This window comes from Rhipicephalus sanguineus, chromosome 1 (assembly GCF_013339695.2).
Source record: "Rhipicephalus sanguineus isolate Rsan-2018 chromosome 1, BIME_Rsan_1.4, whole genome shotgun sequence".
Lineage (NCBI taxonomy): Eukaryota > Metazoa > Arthropoda > Arachnida > Ixodida > Ixodidae > Rhipicephalus > Rhipicephalus sanguineus.
Genome location: NC_051176.1, coordinates 158,553,049 through 158,569,428, shown reverse-complemented (window position 1 = coordinate 158,569,428; position 16,380 = coordinate 158,553,049). Strand labels below are relative to the sequence as shown.

The following is a 16,380-nucleotide window of genomic DNA, read 5'->3' as shown; positions in this document are numbered from 1 at the left end:
CATTTCGAAGTGTTGAATAAATATATGAGGGTTATTCAAAAAGTAAGGGCTGTTTGGTCCCCAAAAAATAAATACATAATCGTTAGTAAAAATTTTTATTGGCTGGTTTAGTTTAGCACGAAACTACTTCACTTTTATACATAATCACCATTAAATTCGAAGCATTTTTCGTACTGCAGCACCAGTTTCTTTAGTCCCACTGCATAGAAGTTCGCCACCTGGCAATTCTTTGCTGTTTGAGTTGGTCGGTAAGAATTTTTAGTACCCACCTTGCACACACTTTGTGATATCTGAGCTTACAGTTACAATTGTGCAAATTGTAATGCGGCTGACAGAGGAAATTCATCTGTCAGACGACTAACTGTCCTGTAGGGGTGTGCGAATATTCGAAATTTCGAACATTTTTCGAATAGTGTTTGCTATTCGATTTGATTCGCACTGAAATTCTACTATTCGAACTATTCGAACTTCCCAAAGACAAATGCAGTCAACGTCCGATTGAAAGTCACCCCTTCAGATTTTCAATATGCTTCACCTCATTACATTCTCGTATTGCGGCAAAGCTGCCTTTGAAGCTCCGTTACGGTCGAACTTGCCAAGAGACAAAGTATGATTGGAAATGGTCCCTAGATTTTTAATATGCTTCACCTCATCACACCCATGTATTGCGGCAAAGCTGCCTTTCAAGCTCCGTCACGGTCGAACTTAGGCAAGAGACAGTCGTCCGATTGAAAGTGGTCCCTATATTTTCAATATGCTTCACCTCCTCACACCCCCGTATTGCGGCAAAGCTGCCCTTCAAGGTCCGTTACGGTCGAACTTAGCCAAGAGACAGTTAACGTCCGTTTAAAAGTAGTCTCTAGATTTTTCAATATGCTTCACCTCATCACATCCCCGTATTGCGGCAAAGCTGCCTTTCACGCTCCGCTACGGTTGCAAATGTATTAACTCAAGAAAACGCTGGTTCCAATATGGAGATGAAAGATGTGGCAGAGTTGGGGGCTCAATTAATGCTGTTTTGGACCTGAAATTTGGGCAGGAAGTCCGAAAAATCGGACGCCGAAGCTTTTTAGCATCCAAAATTTCAGATGTTCTTATATATCGACGTCTACGAGGCAGATTTGGAACTCCGGACTTGAAGGGAGCACACCCTTGTCCGCCACATCAGTTGGCCTTCCACTTTAGTTGAAAGAGGAGGAGAGGCTGAGGAAATGGCACCTCTGCCTATCATGTGTAAAGTGTTGTCGGCAACACTTTGGTTGCACCAAATCATGTACATAAATACAATTTGGCCTCTACATTGCCTCACTCTTGACAAGAAAGACAACTATGAAATATGACCCCACCAGCGCTTCATCAACCTAGCGAAAAGAAACACTTTCATGTTGCGATCTCACAAGAACATACTTAGGGATTCTCTGCAACTTTTTCTGTAATTTCACTTCGAATTATTCGAAAAATGTTTGAGAAATATTCGAAGATTATTCGAAATTATTCGATTCGATTCGCACTCAATCTTTATTATTCAAATTATCTTCGCACCCAAAATTTTGCTATTCGCACAGCTCTACTGTCCAGTCGTCAATCTAATTGCAATTCCTGGGCCACTTGTTGAACAGAGTCATTGGTCTGGGTCTGGGTTCTGGCCCTTCCACTCCGCTCTTCGTCGTGCACATTTGTGTGGCCATTTGTGAAGTCTCGACACCATTTTATGACCTTTACTCCACCCATCACTTTATGTCCATAAACTAGACACAACTCCGCATACATTTGAGAAGCTGATGATCCTTATGTGAGCAAAAATCGAATTACAGCTTGCACTTCACAACAGGCGCGAGCAACGATTTTCGCAGACATTGTCGTTTGCATTCCCGGACAAGCAGACGGCTACTGAGTCAGAACAATAACTTCAGTACCTTCGCAAAGAATTAACAGATGGTGCTGCACAAATAAATCCTCATTCTGACGTGTAAATATTTAAATATTAGCAAACAGCCCTTACTTTTTGAATAGCCCTCGTATATATACATATTTTTTTTTATTAGGGGTACACTAGAAAGTGACGCAGTATAAAAGAAATGCTGCTTGTGCCGCCATCAATGTCCCTGTACTGCAAATAAAGTCAACCAGGCATCCATCAAAAAATGTATGCCATTATAAAAGCCAATCGCCATACATTGGTAAAAAGTCGATAGTGCAGATGCTATTAGATTCAAAAGTGACTTCAAGCTTGAGGAACCACCCCAACTCCGTTCCTACTGCTGTGTATCTGTGAGCATAAATAAAACTTGCTTAGCTTAAACTGCGGGCACGAAAGTAATACAGCAATGAGTCTTGTGTGTTGTTGACGTGATGTTTTCGTGATGTACAGATGTGGCATGTGATTATTTAAAATACAAACTGTAATTTGAATGAGCCCAAAAGAGTGTTGGGGTTGGGTTCGTTATGCCAGCTATTCTATTCATTCATGAAAATAGTCGAGCGTAGTGGTGAAAAATACCTTCAGTTCAGCATCATGCCCAAAACCGCTTCAGGGTGGTTCCACGAAAGATCGAACATGCATGTCCGGTCAATATTTTTGTTTTGTCTGGGTTTTTTATATGTTATGTGGGCACGTCCAAGGTTCACGGAACCGAAAATTTTATTTCAAGAAAACGCTCCCAGCACGGCAAAAAATATTGGAACGTGAAGGCGCGGGTGTCCTGTTTTTGCTCACTGCAATATTTTCGGATCTCACGGCTCAATTTAACACGAACTATAAATGTTGTGTCGAAAATTTTTCAGCTGGTTTTAGTACGCATTACTATGAATTACATCCATGCTTTATTCATGCCATCCTCAAAAGGAAAAGATGTGAAAAAATGCCAAACAAAGCCCAAATTAAAAAAAGGTTGCTATGTTTGGTGCGTTTCCAATTTCACACAGAAACTTCAAAACAGTGTCAAATATAGAAAAGAGCCTTTGCAACATTTTTTCGTAAGATTGTTTTCGAACGGGCAGCGCAAAAGAAGAAAAAAAAAAGTTAAAGAAGCGAGTTGTTTCAAAAATGCTCATTTAAAAAATTTTTAAAAAACGTCCGCTCTCAATTTTGACGACAATTTTTCATCGAAGAACTTTTATCTCAGTGAACACACGGTTTTAATATCATATGTCGTCATTTGCTTGGTTCACGAGATATAACAGGCCAAAGTGACCCTTGCTGTGTGTGCTCACTTCAGTGCAATCGATGGTTGTTATCAGCTTGCATTGTGCGTAAATCTACAGTTCTAATTATTTTGCTGCAGCAAAACTTTGCTCTGGTGGCCTGTCGTCAAGAAAAATATATTCTGAGATTTTATTTGTATCTAGCGTGTGCGAAAGTGGGCTGCTGCCGCCCTCTAAAGGGCTAATGAGTACACAGTTTGCAGCCTACAACCTCGCCTACAAGCATCAGAGGAAAGGTGGACGCACCTGTTCAAGATATCAATCGCTTCTTCTTCCTGAAGAAATGCCTGGTCCACCTCATCGCAGTTCTCATATTTGTAGACAGGTTTTCCTTGAGGCACACAAAGCAATGCTAGAAAACGTCGCAGGTGTCGCGAAGATCCTCAGCCTATGACAGTAGCTTCTGGAGGTAAGCAACAACAAAAACAGCAGCGAAAAAAAATTGACGCAACCAAAATGTTTTTCTCAGCAATCTTCTTTTTGTGAACGCGTAAATAATCGGCACAGAATACTCGAACCTAGCCATGGGCTGCACATATCGCGTGTAGTGAACAGCTAGACCAAGTCGAAACGTTTATACTTACAGCACCGCACACATTCTCTCACTTCTGCGCTGCTGTCATGAATGAGTTTCCAGAACTGCTGATGGTTTCACATTTTAGAACCAAGGGTGTCTTCAAGGGTGTCTTTTTTTTTTTAATTTCTGACAGACTTGCCCTTAAGGCATAATATTTGTTTGTATATTTGTATTAATTGTGCGCCGTTAGGCCGGTGTTGTGTATGAAGTGAAGAAGTGTCTTGTGAAATGTCTTGGCATGTCCACCTTATATGGACATGCCAAGGGTTACAGTCGGAACGCTCCTGTCATCTTCTGCAAGCTGGCCTTCGCTACAGTGACACAAACAGTTATGACTGATGGATACATGACAACCAAGGGTGTCTGAACGCTTTGTGCTGTGATAATTATTTGTGGGCCACACTTCTTGTCAAAATTAAGGATAATGTCTGTCTGGTGGCACCAGTGACCTCTGCTGTTCTCGACGTGAGAAAGTACTATAGAAAAGTGCCAGCAAAACATCATCAATTGGGCAGCTTCGGCCACTTATGGCTTAATCAGGCCGCACTGCACATTTTCTGACTCCTGAAACACTGAGGTAAAGGTGGAGATGATACAGGAAGACGTTATCTGCAACGCCGAAAACATGTGATAGCGGGAAGTGAAATAAACGGCTCAGAAATAAGCGAGCTAAGTTTTAGCACGAAAGTGTTTTATGCCGGGGTCCACCAAGACTTTCATGACGTATTTCCGTCACGGAAAAACGGCTGGCGGGTGTTTAGCCCACTGAGCAGCTACCGCCAAACACATAACAGAGGCTACATGAACGTGCCTTTTTTCTTTCACACTTTCCTCTCACAGTGCTCTTGGATGGATGGATAGATACTATGAGTGTCCCCTTTATAATGGAGCGGTAACATGTATGCCACCGGGGTCGAAAAAAAAAAAAAGAACTTTGTTGTCTCCGCCATTAGCTCCTGCAACGCGCCGTTGCTACGACCATCCCATTCGACGCATTTCCAATAGGAGAAGTGTAACGTCATTAACACTTCAACACACCGCGAGGTGGCAGCTTTAGCCCAAGCATTGCTCATAGCATGTATCCATATCGAAAAATAGCTCTACGACGCTCGCCTGCCTGTTGCAGCGCGTTCCCCGCTTGCCCTGCGAGAATTAACGGCCAGCCTAGAGAGAAGACACGACGCTCATCGCGTTCCTCTTCGCGTTTCACGTTGCTTTGAAGGAGTGAATATCGAATATCAGTGTTTACTATGTGCTTGTTGATGCCATCTTTGCGCAGGATTCACCATATGCGGTGCCCAGGTGCACTTTGACAAGTTCAGCTACCGCAAGGGTTAAATGATGATCATGGGCATTAGTTGTCGGTACGGAGATGTGCCACTAGGCGTCAACGTGGGTGCGTCCACATCAAGTGGTGCTATATCTGCCAAACAACAATAGACATTGTACAAGCTCTCATATACCAGTGCACTATAAACAATCAACTACTTCTGTGACGACACGCTTCACTTTCATGTTATACTGATTCCTATGATGGAGGTATTAGCAATCTTTTTACAAATGTTGTTTAGGCACAGTGTGTGTCGAATGGGGAAGATGGTTAGAGCGTACAATGCACGTAATGGATGGGAAGCAAGCAAGCAGTGAGAAAGCACCCCCACAACAGCGTGCCTGCTGACTGTGGCATTTAGTTATAGATTAAGCTGGCCTGTCGCTGCATACAGATGCTTTGTTTGGTGTGCAAGACGAGTTTTGGCAAAGTCACCTAAACCATGTGCTCGCGGTGTCTCGCGTGCTCCTGATTGGGCCCCTCACATGCTAGACACAAATAAAATCTGAAAACACATTTTTCTTGACGACAAGACACCAGAGCAAAATAATTAAAACTGTAGATTTACGCACAATGCAAGCTGATAACCATCAATCGCACTGAAGTGAGCAACCACAGTAAGGGTCATTTTGGGCCGTTATATCTCGTGAACAAAGCAAATGAGGTCATATGATATCAAGACCGTGTTTTCACTGACATAAGCGCTCTTCGATGAAAAATTGTCGTCAAAATTAAGAGTGGACTTTAAAAAAAAAATTTTTTTAAATAAGCATTTTTGAAAAAACTCGCTTGTTTAATTTTTTTCTTTTTTTGCGCTGCCCGTTCGAAAACGATCTTCTGCAGAAATGTTGCACAGGCTATTTTATATTTGACACTGTTTTGAAGTTTCTATGTGAAATAGGAAAGGTGCCAAGGCACATCAAACGTAGCAAACTTTTTTGACTTGCGCTGTGTTTGCCATTTTTTCACATTATTTTTTCCTTTTGAGGGCGGCATAAAAAAAGCATGGATATAATTCACAGTTAATGCGTAGTAAAACCGCGCCTCCACTTTCAAATATTTTTTTGGTGCGCTGGGAGCGTTTTTTTTTAGATCAAATTTTCGGTACCGTGCACTTTGAATGTGCATACATAACATATAAAAAACCCAGACGAAACAAAAATATCGACAGGACATGCATGTTCTATCTCTAATGTAATCACCCTGCAGGCATTACAGCGCATTACATTACTGTTATGCAGCAAAGGTGCTTAAGGCATATCCATCTTTAAGGAGCCTAATAAAAACCTTGCTGCATGAGCCATCCATATGTTGAGAGATGCACCGTGCTCATTTTTCCTCTGTCACATACTGTTGTTCAGATTCAGTACTTTCATGAGAGCATCTGCCAAAACTGTCTTCCGTCGGCATGAATATGTTTAATAACACGTGAAGGGATCATGGTAGTATTAAAAGAAGCATACTTCCAGGGGCACAATGCACAATATACATGTAGTACAGTATCATACTTTCACATGGGTTTTCCAAGGAGATATTACAGCTGTTCAATATAGAAAACAATCTGATATGTTCATATTTTACATATCTGGAACTGACTATAACTAGAAAAGATGAAGTGGTATAAGTGTGAAAAAGTACTAAATGCTTTTTATGCAATCAGCTTCCCATACACAAGCCAAATGGATGGCGTGGCTTTCTTTTCACCTTCGATGAATTAACTATAGCAGTGGTCAGTTCTGCCAGAATTTGTTGTCAACAGGTAAATTACTGTACATTTCCATCTAATGGTTGCCCTTTTTTCAATTTCATTCTGAATTGCTAGGGTGTGGCCCATACACAAGTAAAAGGTAAATGTGTATCAGTTTTGAGACACATATGCTTGCCTCCCTATGCGAAAATCTTGCAAAGACTTTGTTTTAGCTTTAATGCATCCTTATTTCTTACTGCTGGCACATAACTGCACATGTGGAGCTGTTAGGGTTTAGTTCACCAAAAATTCGCTGTTAAAATCTCATACAGCAGTGCCATGGACACCATGCAAAATGTCCACCAAGATTTTCACACAGAATGTGAACAGGAAGTTACAGGTGAAAACGTTCGTGTACATATCAGGTGATATAAGAGCTCACTGCACAAATGTGTACAGCACATACGAAGCATGAAGTTTCTGTAAATGATGAGCATGCACTGAGAACAGTGTGCATGGACAGACACTGTTGACGGAAGCCAGCCAGAATTAGTATTGTGTAATGGGGGAAAGCACAACAAAACAAGCTCCGAGAAGGTGGGACATAAATTTGTGGTCGTGCCAAAACTTAAGGGGTATTCAGACGGGGGAGAAATGCTCGGGGGAGACGAGGGGATTGCGGATCACGTGACCGCGACGTCACGGATTAGCGAGTGGGCGTGACACTCCCGCGCCTCCTCGGGGGAGACGAGGACCTTTTCCCCGAAAGGACAACAATCCCCCGGCGGTGGGGGATATAGCGAAATTTCGAGCTCTTGTTTGGCCACATTGTTGCACTTGCTCCTGCAAAGAGCGGCAGCGGTTGTACAGTCTGCAGCTATATTGTCGTCTGCAGCTCGTCGTCAGCAGCTCGTAAAACGGGTGGTGCAAGCCATCAGAGTAGTCTAGTAACACTGGTTTCCCCCTCCGTTCGCCTCGTCCGTGTGGGGGGGGGCATTTGTTGAGACTTCTCCTCGCGAGCTGACGTCACTAGGCTCCGCCTGTATCCCCCGAGCATTTGTTCCCCGTCTGAATACCCCTTTAAGTTCATGAGCCTCTTGTCAACAAGCTACCAACATGGCAAAAGTTACACCATGGCATTTAACTTAAAGGGTCCCTCACCAGGTTTGGGCATTGCTAATAAGCGTGATGCCTAGGTCACTCAGGAACTATTATGTCTTCAAATTATGACACACTTGCATGTAGTCAAGGGTGAAAACGGTCAAAACTTAAAACAGAATGCCCCGAGTCCTTCTTTTCGCAGAAGCCATGGTTCAAGAGAAAGTAAAAACTAACACACATATATCAACGTCAGCTGCAGTTTTTGGAACCACGCTTGATCTGTGGAATCTAGCATGCACACGCTCGGCTATACCAGTTCTGTAACTTCACTGACCGCGGCATGTGACTTCAATTATTCACCCACTGTGGAGCGCACAATTTCACCACTGTGACTGTGCGCTCCACTAGAAGCAAAACAGAAAGAGAATGAAAACAATGGCGGGGCTCGTCACGGTTAACATAAAAGTGCTTCCTTGCCTTCAGCAGTTAGGAACACCAGTGAAAGCAAAGAGAGAGTGTTGGCATTCACAGTGAAGCTCGTCTGATGTAGGCATGGTAATGGACAGTTCAATTTCTTCTTACATGTCCAATGATGAAATGATACAAAACAGTCTTTAAATAAAATGATTTCCAGACGACCCCTCACAACTCCAGCAAGCACACAAAGTTTGCAATGGGGCCTGGCGAGAAGCCCTGTCAGAACTCCATTGTTATGTAACACATGTTTTAGTAGTAAGAAATAGCCAGCCAACTGTTTCAGCAACAGCCAGCTGGCTTTATTATTTTTGCAAGAAGGTGTATGTTCTCTATGGAAAGCAACTGATTGTTCATACTTTTGACATACCATAAAAAGGTCATCATGGATTGGACCGTTGTTATGTTTTTCAAGTAGAGAATCCATATCACTAATGTAAATCTTCAAACAATCGTCTGCTGCAGAGCTCATGAGGCGGTCAACAAAGGCACTCCACCGACTTGGGACCTGAAAAGAAAAACAAAAAGAAAGTTTTTGAAAAATATTTTATAGAGAAGAGCTCATTTAAATTATAAAAAAAAAATCTACTAGTACATCCAAACAGCTGCGACATGTACTTTATGCAGCTCATTAAATGTGCAGCAGCAAATGTACAGTACGGCCCACTGGTAAAGGGAACACTAAAATGAGCAACTTTCATTTTGTTGGCCCCCTAACGGCTAGTGGATGCAAAAAGATTGTTCGTGCACGTTACTATTCTATCATAAAGGTTCGGAACTGTCAACCACCAGTAGCGTTATGCAAATCTAAGCCACTATGCTTTTGTAGGAGAGCGAAATCCGGACATACTTGAAACGCAAGTGTTCCCTTTAACAGTGGACCCGTCTATACAGCGGCAAGTTCATTTTGAAGTGGTCAACACAGATTAAGTGAAGCACATCAGAAGGCAATTAAACTTACTGCTGTATGTAGGATAAGCAAGCTTGAGTTCAAAATTGTCATTTGTCAGGTGACCTTCGCACTCCTTTTATATGGATTACAAGAGCAAAACACTGCTGTTCTGTAGATAACTTTTACAGGCTAATAATTTCGAATACTAATCATTATAAAATATTTTATCTCACTGATTGACTGCTTTACAGTGCAATGAAGAAGTTAGGATCTTTTTCCATAAGTATAACCAAAGATATATTAAACACAAAACAATTACAATGTATGTGCATGTAGAACTTGATTAGGATACAACTAAAGCCCCTCCATCGCGTCTGCTGCCGCTTTTTTAAGTACCGCCATCTATTCTTTCGACGACGACGCTCACTTCCGGTTCCGGAGCTTCCGGAAGGAAGTTCTTGAGCCACTTCCTTCCGCTTTTTCCTTCCATCTTGTTTCTGCGCACGCATGTGCACACGCGAGAAAGCAAATATCTCATTCTCCGATTCGCAAGTGTTGTTGTTTTGAGGTTTGTCGTAAACTGCCTGCCGCCGAGCGAGTTCTCGCTCGGTGTTTCTGCGTCGCGAGCGGTCGCGAGGGCATATATGGGCGGGCATGGGGCGGGTGCATCAACCGGAAAAGCAGCAGAAACATCATGGCGGCACTTCGGCTTCCGCTAGGCGGGGAACCGGTAGGGGAGAGGGGGAGGACGAGTTGGCGCTACTTAACTGAGCCGGCGGAAAACGCATGGAGGGGCTTTAGATACAACATAAGTAGGTGAATGACTAAAAACCAATCTATGTTGCAATGAAGAAAAAAAAAAAGTGGCATCTGAATGTCGCGTAGGGACACTGAGATCATACAAAAAAATAAACCCTTGTTGATATTTCCTAACAGAATGCCAAGTGAATTGAAACTTCATTAAACAAATTTAGGTTTGAACATATTAACTACAGAAGAAGCACCACAAAAAAAAGTGAACAACAGAAGCGTCCGTCATCTGCCTTTATGGTGTCTCTTTCATGTCCAACATATTAAATCCTGAAGAATATGAACTAGACCAATGCAGAGGTGTCATTGACTGAAGCCACTTCTGTGCAGCTTCTGGAGGAGTTAAAACCTCACTTTGGAGCAGCAAATGAGCCTTCTGAAGCAGTTACCAGTCCAACATTTTCGAACACAAATATTTAAGTCTCTAAACTGGAGCAGCTGTACCACATGTTTAACGAAATCCGGAAGTCAAACAGAATAAATAGCAACACAAATTTTTGTAAAACAAACCACAATGAAACTTTCTGTTCAAGTACATGCATGTACTGCTCAGTGTAATTATTCCAATCAATCAAGTAAAAGACTGTTGTCCACGAAAAACTGAATTGCACCAAGTAGTACTACAGTAATCCCTCGTTATAACTAAGTCAGCGGGACGGTGAAAAAATTCGTTATAAGCATAATATTGATATAAGCGACCACTCAAGAAAAGCTAAAGCAGTCGAGCTTTAATTGTGCCCCAGCTGCGAGGCTGTCAAAACACAATGTCTTCAGTGAAGCAAAACTTTATTCAGGTGCAATAAAGGCAGTCAGCTTTGGCTGTTTTTGCTGGGTGTGAGCAACCCCTGCTCCAATTTGACCAAGCATTACATGAGGCCGTGGTCGCCGCCCACACATTCAACTTTATTTCGCAGCAGGCGTAGGTACTCTCGCGTCTCCACCTAGTTGGCACTTCATGTGGTCCTTCGTCCGCCGGCTCTTCGTCCTCGTCGGGGCCACCAACAGCGCCAATTATCTCTGCATCCGTTGCTAGGGGCGACCATGGGAGCAGCAGTGTCAGCCAACGCGAACGTATCAAAGTCGCCGTCTAACTCTTGGCCAAAAATTTTATGAACAGCCTCATACAGGTCGCTGCAAGTTTCAGGGTCACTGACGACGGTGCAGGAAGAGCCGGCATGCGCACAGCAGTAGGCGACCTTTGAAGGGGTGAGTTCTTTCCATGCAAAGTTCAGCAAAAGTCCAGCCAAGAAAATCAATGTTTCACCTCTTGCTGGTGTCATACGCTGTGAACATGCACTGCAAGAGAGCCTTGCAGTACACCTTCCGGGTGGTCTCAATGTTGCCCTGATCCACTGGTTGCAGTACTGTGGTACTCAAGAAAACGCTGGTTCCAACATGGAGATGAAAGATGTGGCAGAGTTGGGGGCTCAATTAACGCTGTTTTGGGCCTGAAATTTGGGCAGGAGGTCCGAAAAATCGGACGTCCAAGTTTTTTAGCATCCAAAATTTCAGATGTTCTTATATATCGACGTCTATGAGGCACATTTGGAACTCCGGACTTGAAGGGAGCACACCCTTGTCCACCACATGTTGGGCTTCCACAGTAGTTGAAAGAGGTGAGGCTGAGGAAATGGCATCTGTGCCTATCACATGTAAAGTATTGTTGGCAACACTTTGGTTGCACGAAATCATGTACAAAAATATAATTCGGCCTCTACATTGCGTCATTCTAGATAAGACAACTATGAAACACCACCCCGCCAGTCCTTCATCAACCTAGCGAAAAGAAACACTTTCATGTTGCTATCTCATAAGAATATGCTTAGGAATCCTCTCTAACTCTTTTTTCTGCAATTTCGCTTCAAGTATTCGAAAAATATTCGAGAAATATTCGAAAAATATTTGATTCAATTCGCACTCACACTTCAATATACGAATTCGCTTCGCACCCAGAATTTTGCTATTCGCACAGCTCTACTAATAACCCAGTCCAAATCTTAGTACTATGCATTTTCACAAGGCACGGGTGTACTGCATCGAAAGTGGCTTAAAAAGCATTCTGCATGCGATAGAACAAGGCCAGGAAATTTTGGAAGCGCTGTCCTTTTTTCTTTTCCTTAGCGGTGGGTATAGCGTACTAGAATAATTTCCTAGTGGCGCGTCTGAGAAGGAGCGCGCGTGCCCGTTTGTGTAGACGCCACCAGGCGCCGCCACTGCGCCTTTTTCTAGTAGACCAATCGCTCTCTCCACCGCTGCGTTTAACGCTGTCCTTCTCCGCGTTCGTAGGCGTTCCTTAAGCGCCGGACTCCTTGACTGCTGCACAAAAAGGCTGCATTTACGATATTATAGTGTAAAGAAATTTTGTGAAAACCACATCAGCATACTAGTATCGACAACGTCGTCTGCTAGCGTAAATGCCGCAGACCGGCGGATTCATTGCAGTTCGGGACATCGCCTGCAGCAGTATATCTATTCGCATTTTTTGATCATCCATTTGCACAAACCCATCATATGAGTAACTCTGCATGTTTTGCTTCTATTGCGCAATATCTAGCACAACGTTTAAATCGCATGTTCATCGCAAACTACACAAAAGTGCTCAGCAACGTCTACGCTGCGTTGCTATGCCAGAAGGTGCACGATGAAATAACGGCCTCGACGGACGCATATTGATGGTGGTAAACTTTTCTTGATTTATTCTCGGTTACAGAAACGCAGCTAAACAAGATTATTCCGGCGTTTCCTTACCTCATTTTACGGCTTGCAATGAGATGTACTACATGGAAGCATGCCACGTGTAAGCGTCCGGGGAAAAAAAGTCATCCACCATTTTTTTTTTTTCACAAGAACTACGACGTTGAACGTAGCGTCGCAGGGGACGCGCACGAGGCAAGCAGCTGCAAAGCGCGTCTGAACCGGCCCAAACCGGCGCGAACTGGCTCCGCGACTAGAAAAAAGCGCAGCAACGCCACCAGTGGCGTCTACTGGCGTTTGCTTCAACCGGCCTATTGTCCCTGCCTCCAGGACGCGTCACTAGGAAATTATTCTAGTACACTATAGCGGTGGGGTTAGGGTTAGGGTCTGTGCGTCTGGATTGGATTGGATGATGATGTCCAAACTGCAGGTGCCCAACACGGCTTCCATTTCTTGCTAAAAAACACAACTGAGAAATATTCGAGGCTGGTCGGACTATTTGGCGCAGTGTGGTGCAATGTCAACAAATTTCACTGTTTTGGCTTAGCTTGGCACAAAAACAAGGAATTGTATCAAATTGGCGCAATTGGCGCAGCTGTTGCACCCCTGCACTGGGTTCTGGCGTAAGTAAAACGTGATAAATCCCTCCTCTGTACTTCATACTTCATTATTTGTCTGTTCATAGATGTGATAGTGCATTACAAAAACTGAAACTAGCAGTATACTTACATCAGCAAGGGATCCTTCATTGGCAGCATCTACAAGGATTTGGAGTAGGCCAGCAAGCTCAGCACCTGTGATTGGTTTGCCTGTGGAAAGAATCGCAGCAATAATGTGTTTATAATGGACATGTTTATAGTTGAACACGAGACATGCCATAATGAAAGATAAAAAAAAGTTGAAACCTGCTAAAAAGCAAGCAGCTTTTAAAAACATTCAAGCAAAAACCAAGTTCTGCTGAATGCTGAGCCAAAATGTCACAATATTATACCTTTGACAAGCTACTGAAACAGAAAGGTAATAATCATGAGCTGGGTGCTTTGCACTTAATAACTTTTTAGTTGACACCACAACTATAGGAAGGGTGCACAACCCATCATACTTAGACACACACTGTCATAACTGAGAGTTAGATGAAGAGTCTACTAGTTCTAAGTTAGACCTCATCAACTCAAATGGCAAAAGGACAAGTAACAATTTGTAGAACCTTTTCTTGTTAAGACATAGTTACTGTGTGCACCTTGTTCCAGCATCGAGAAATCACTGTTACAGAAGCTAAAAAAACTAATTGTGAATTAAACTATAGATTGTGACAAATACTTACCAAAACATCCATTTGTGTTTCGATTTGCATTGACTTTCAAAGTCCAAACATGACATAGTTTTGCACAGTAGTTTAATGCATATTTATAGAATAAGGCCAAACAAAAAGCACATAAGCTTTGCAAGATCATTTGTTCAGCACATGTTTCCAAATGCACAAACAAAACATTATCAGCAGTTACATAGAGGCAATAATGGCTGCATTTTAACACAATTTTTTAGATTACCTTTAATTTTATGTTCATGTGATTAAAAATGATTGTGTGTCCTCTGTAGAAGTTCATTAATGGTAATATGTGTCAACTAAACTCCATTTTGGGATGCTATGAAAGGAAGACTTCTCTCGCTGTTTGCATATGTGATCAAAAAACTAGAGTTGTGCGAATAGCAAAATTTAGGGTGCGAAGCGAATTCAAATATTGAAGTGTGAGTGCGAATCGAATTGAATATTTTTCGAATATTTCTAGAATATTTTTCGAATACTTCGAAGCGAAGCTGCAGAAAAAAAAGTTAGAGAGGATTCCTAAGCATATTCCATGAAAGTGTTTCTTTTTGCTAGGTTGATGAAGCACTGGCGGAGTGGTGTTTCATAGTTGTCTTATCAAGAATGAGGCAATGTAGAGGCCGAATTGTATTTATGTGCATGATTTGGTGCAACCAAAGTCTTGCCGACAACACTTTACATGTGATAGGCATAGATGCCATATCCTCAGCCTCTCCTCCTCTTTCAACTTCTGTGGAAGCCCAACTGATGTGGCGGACAAGGGTGTGCTCCCTTCAAGTCTGGAGTTCCAAATCTGCCTCGTAGACGTCGATATATAAGAACATCTGAAATTTTGGATTCTAAAAATCTTCGGCTTCCGATTTTTCGGACTTCCTGCCCAAAGGTTCAAAACAGCATTAATTGAGCCCCCACCTTTGCCACATCTTTCATCTCCATGTTGGAACCAGCGTTTTCTTGAGTTAGTACATTTGCGACCGTAGCAGAGCTTGAAAGGCAGCTTTGCCGCAGTACCGGGGTGTGATCAGGTGAAGCATATTGAAAATCTAGGGACCACTTCCAATCGGACATTGACTATGTCTTGGCAAAGTTCGACCGTAACGCAGCTTAAAAGGCAGCTTTGCCGCAATACCGGGGTGTGATGAGGTGAAGCATATTGAAAAATCTAGGGACCACTTCCGATCGGACGTTGACTGTGTCTTGGCAAAGTTCGACCATAACGGAGCTTGAAAGGCAGCTTTGCCGCAATACCGTGGTGTGATGAGGTGAAGCATATTGATAATCTAGGGACCACTTCCAATCGGACGTTGTCTCTGCAAAGTTCGACCGTAACAGAGCTTGAAAGGCAACTTTGCCGCAATACGAGAGTGTAATGAGGTGAAGCATATTAAAAATTTGAAGGGGTCACTTTCAATCGGGCGGTGACTGTATTTGTTTTTGGGAAGTTCGAATAGTAAAATTCCAGTGCGAATCGAATCGAATAGGAAACACTATTCGAAAAATATTCGAAATTTCGAATATTCGCACACCCCTACAAAAAACAGAATAACAATAAAAAAAAAGAAAGGAAAGAAAGAAATATGAGTCATTTAATGCAATGTAACTATAATTTAACATTTTTCTGTCATATAACACGATGCAATTAGGACATGGAAGGCATTGCAACTGTGATCTTATTTACCATCGTATGAGAGGAATGGTGTGTTGCTGTGCCCAGTGACCACAACACATTGCTTGTGTTTGTGACCAAAATATAGGCCACATACCAGAAGCACAAAGCTGCAAAAATAACATGTGATTTGATGTAGCTTTATAACTACGAGTTGTAAGATATGTTGTAGGGTGATTCCACGTAAGATCGAACAAACGATGGCTGGTCGACCTCTCAAATTTATTTCAAAATTTTATATATTATTGCCTGATGAGTGGACAGAAGAGATCCGCAATTTGTTTTGCCGCCAAAAATTTTTTCGAAGCACAGGAAATCAATAATGACGAAGAGGTGGAGTGGAGCGCTCATCCGCTCTGCTGTTTTGGCCAACTTTCGTTATGAATTGCACAAAATATATTGAAATTAGGTAGCTGAAATTTATTTACCTAAATATATGCATGTTTTTGCTTCTGCTCAGGTATTTTTAGTTTTTATGTGTAGTGTATATGTTTTTATAAAAAACCTCAAAAATGGCCCAATTGGCAAAATTTTCTTTACTTTGAAGGTCTTTATCTCAAAAAAGAATTGCAGCAGAGCGACAAAAATTCCGCATTAAGTTCTTCGCATGCTTATCTA

The 16,380-nt window shown here is 42.4% G+C and overlaps 1 protein-coding gene across 2 annotated transcripts in view; it reads right to left on the bottom strand.

The window, feature by feature from the left end:
• Positions 1-16,380, bottom strand: part of LOC119400931 (guanylate-binding protein 1) — a 125,700-nt gene that overhangs the window by 56,928 nt on the left and 52,392 nt on the right. For both annotated transcript variants that reach the window (XM_037667819.2, XM_037667826.2), the window contains 2 exons: positions 13,499-13,578; positions 8,744-8,881 (listed from right to left, as the gene is read on the bottom strand). In XM_037667819.2, coding sequence (XP_037523747.1) covers positions 8,744-8,881; positions 13,499-13,578 — 218 coding nt within the window. The remainder of the gene's footprint in view (positions 1-8,743; positions 8,882-13,498; positions 13,579-16,380) is intronic.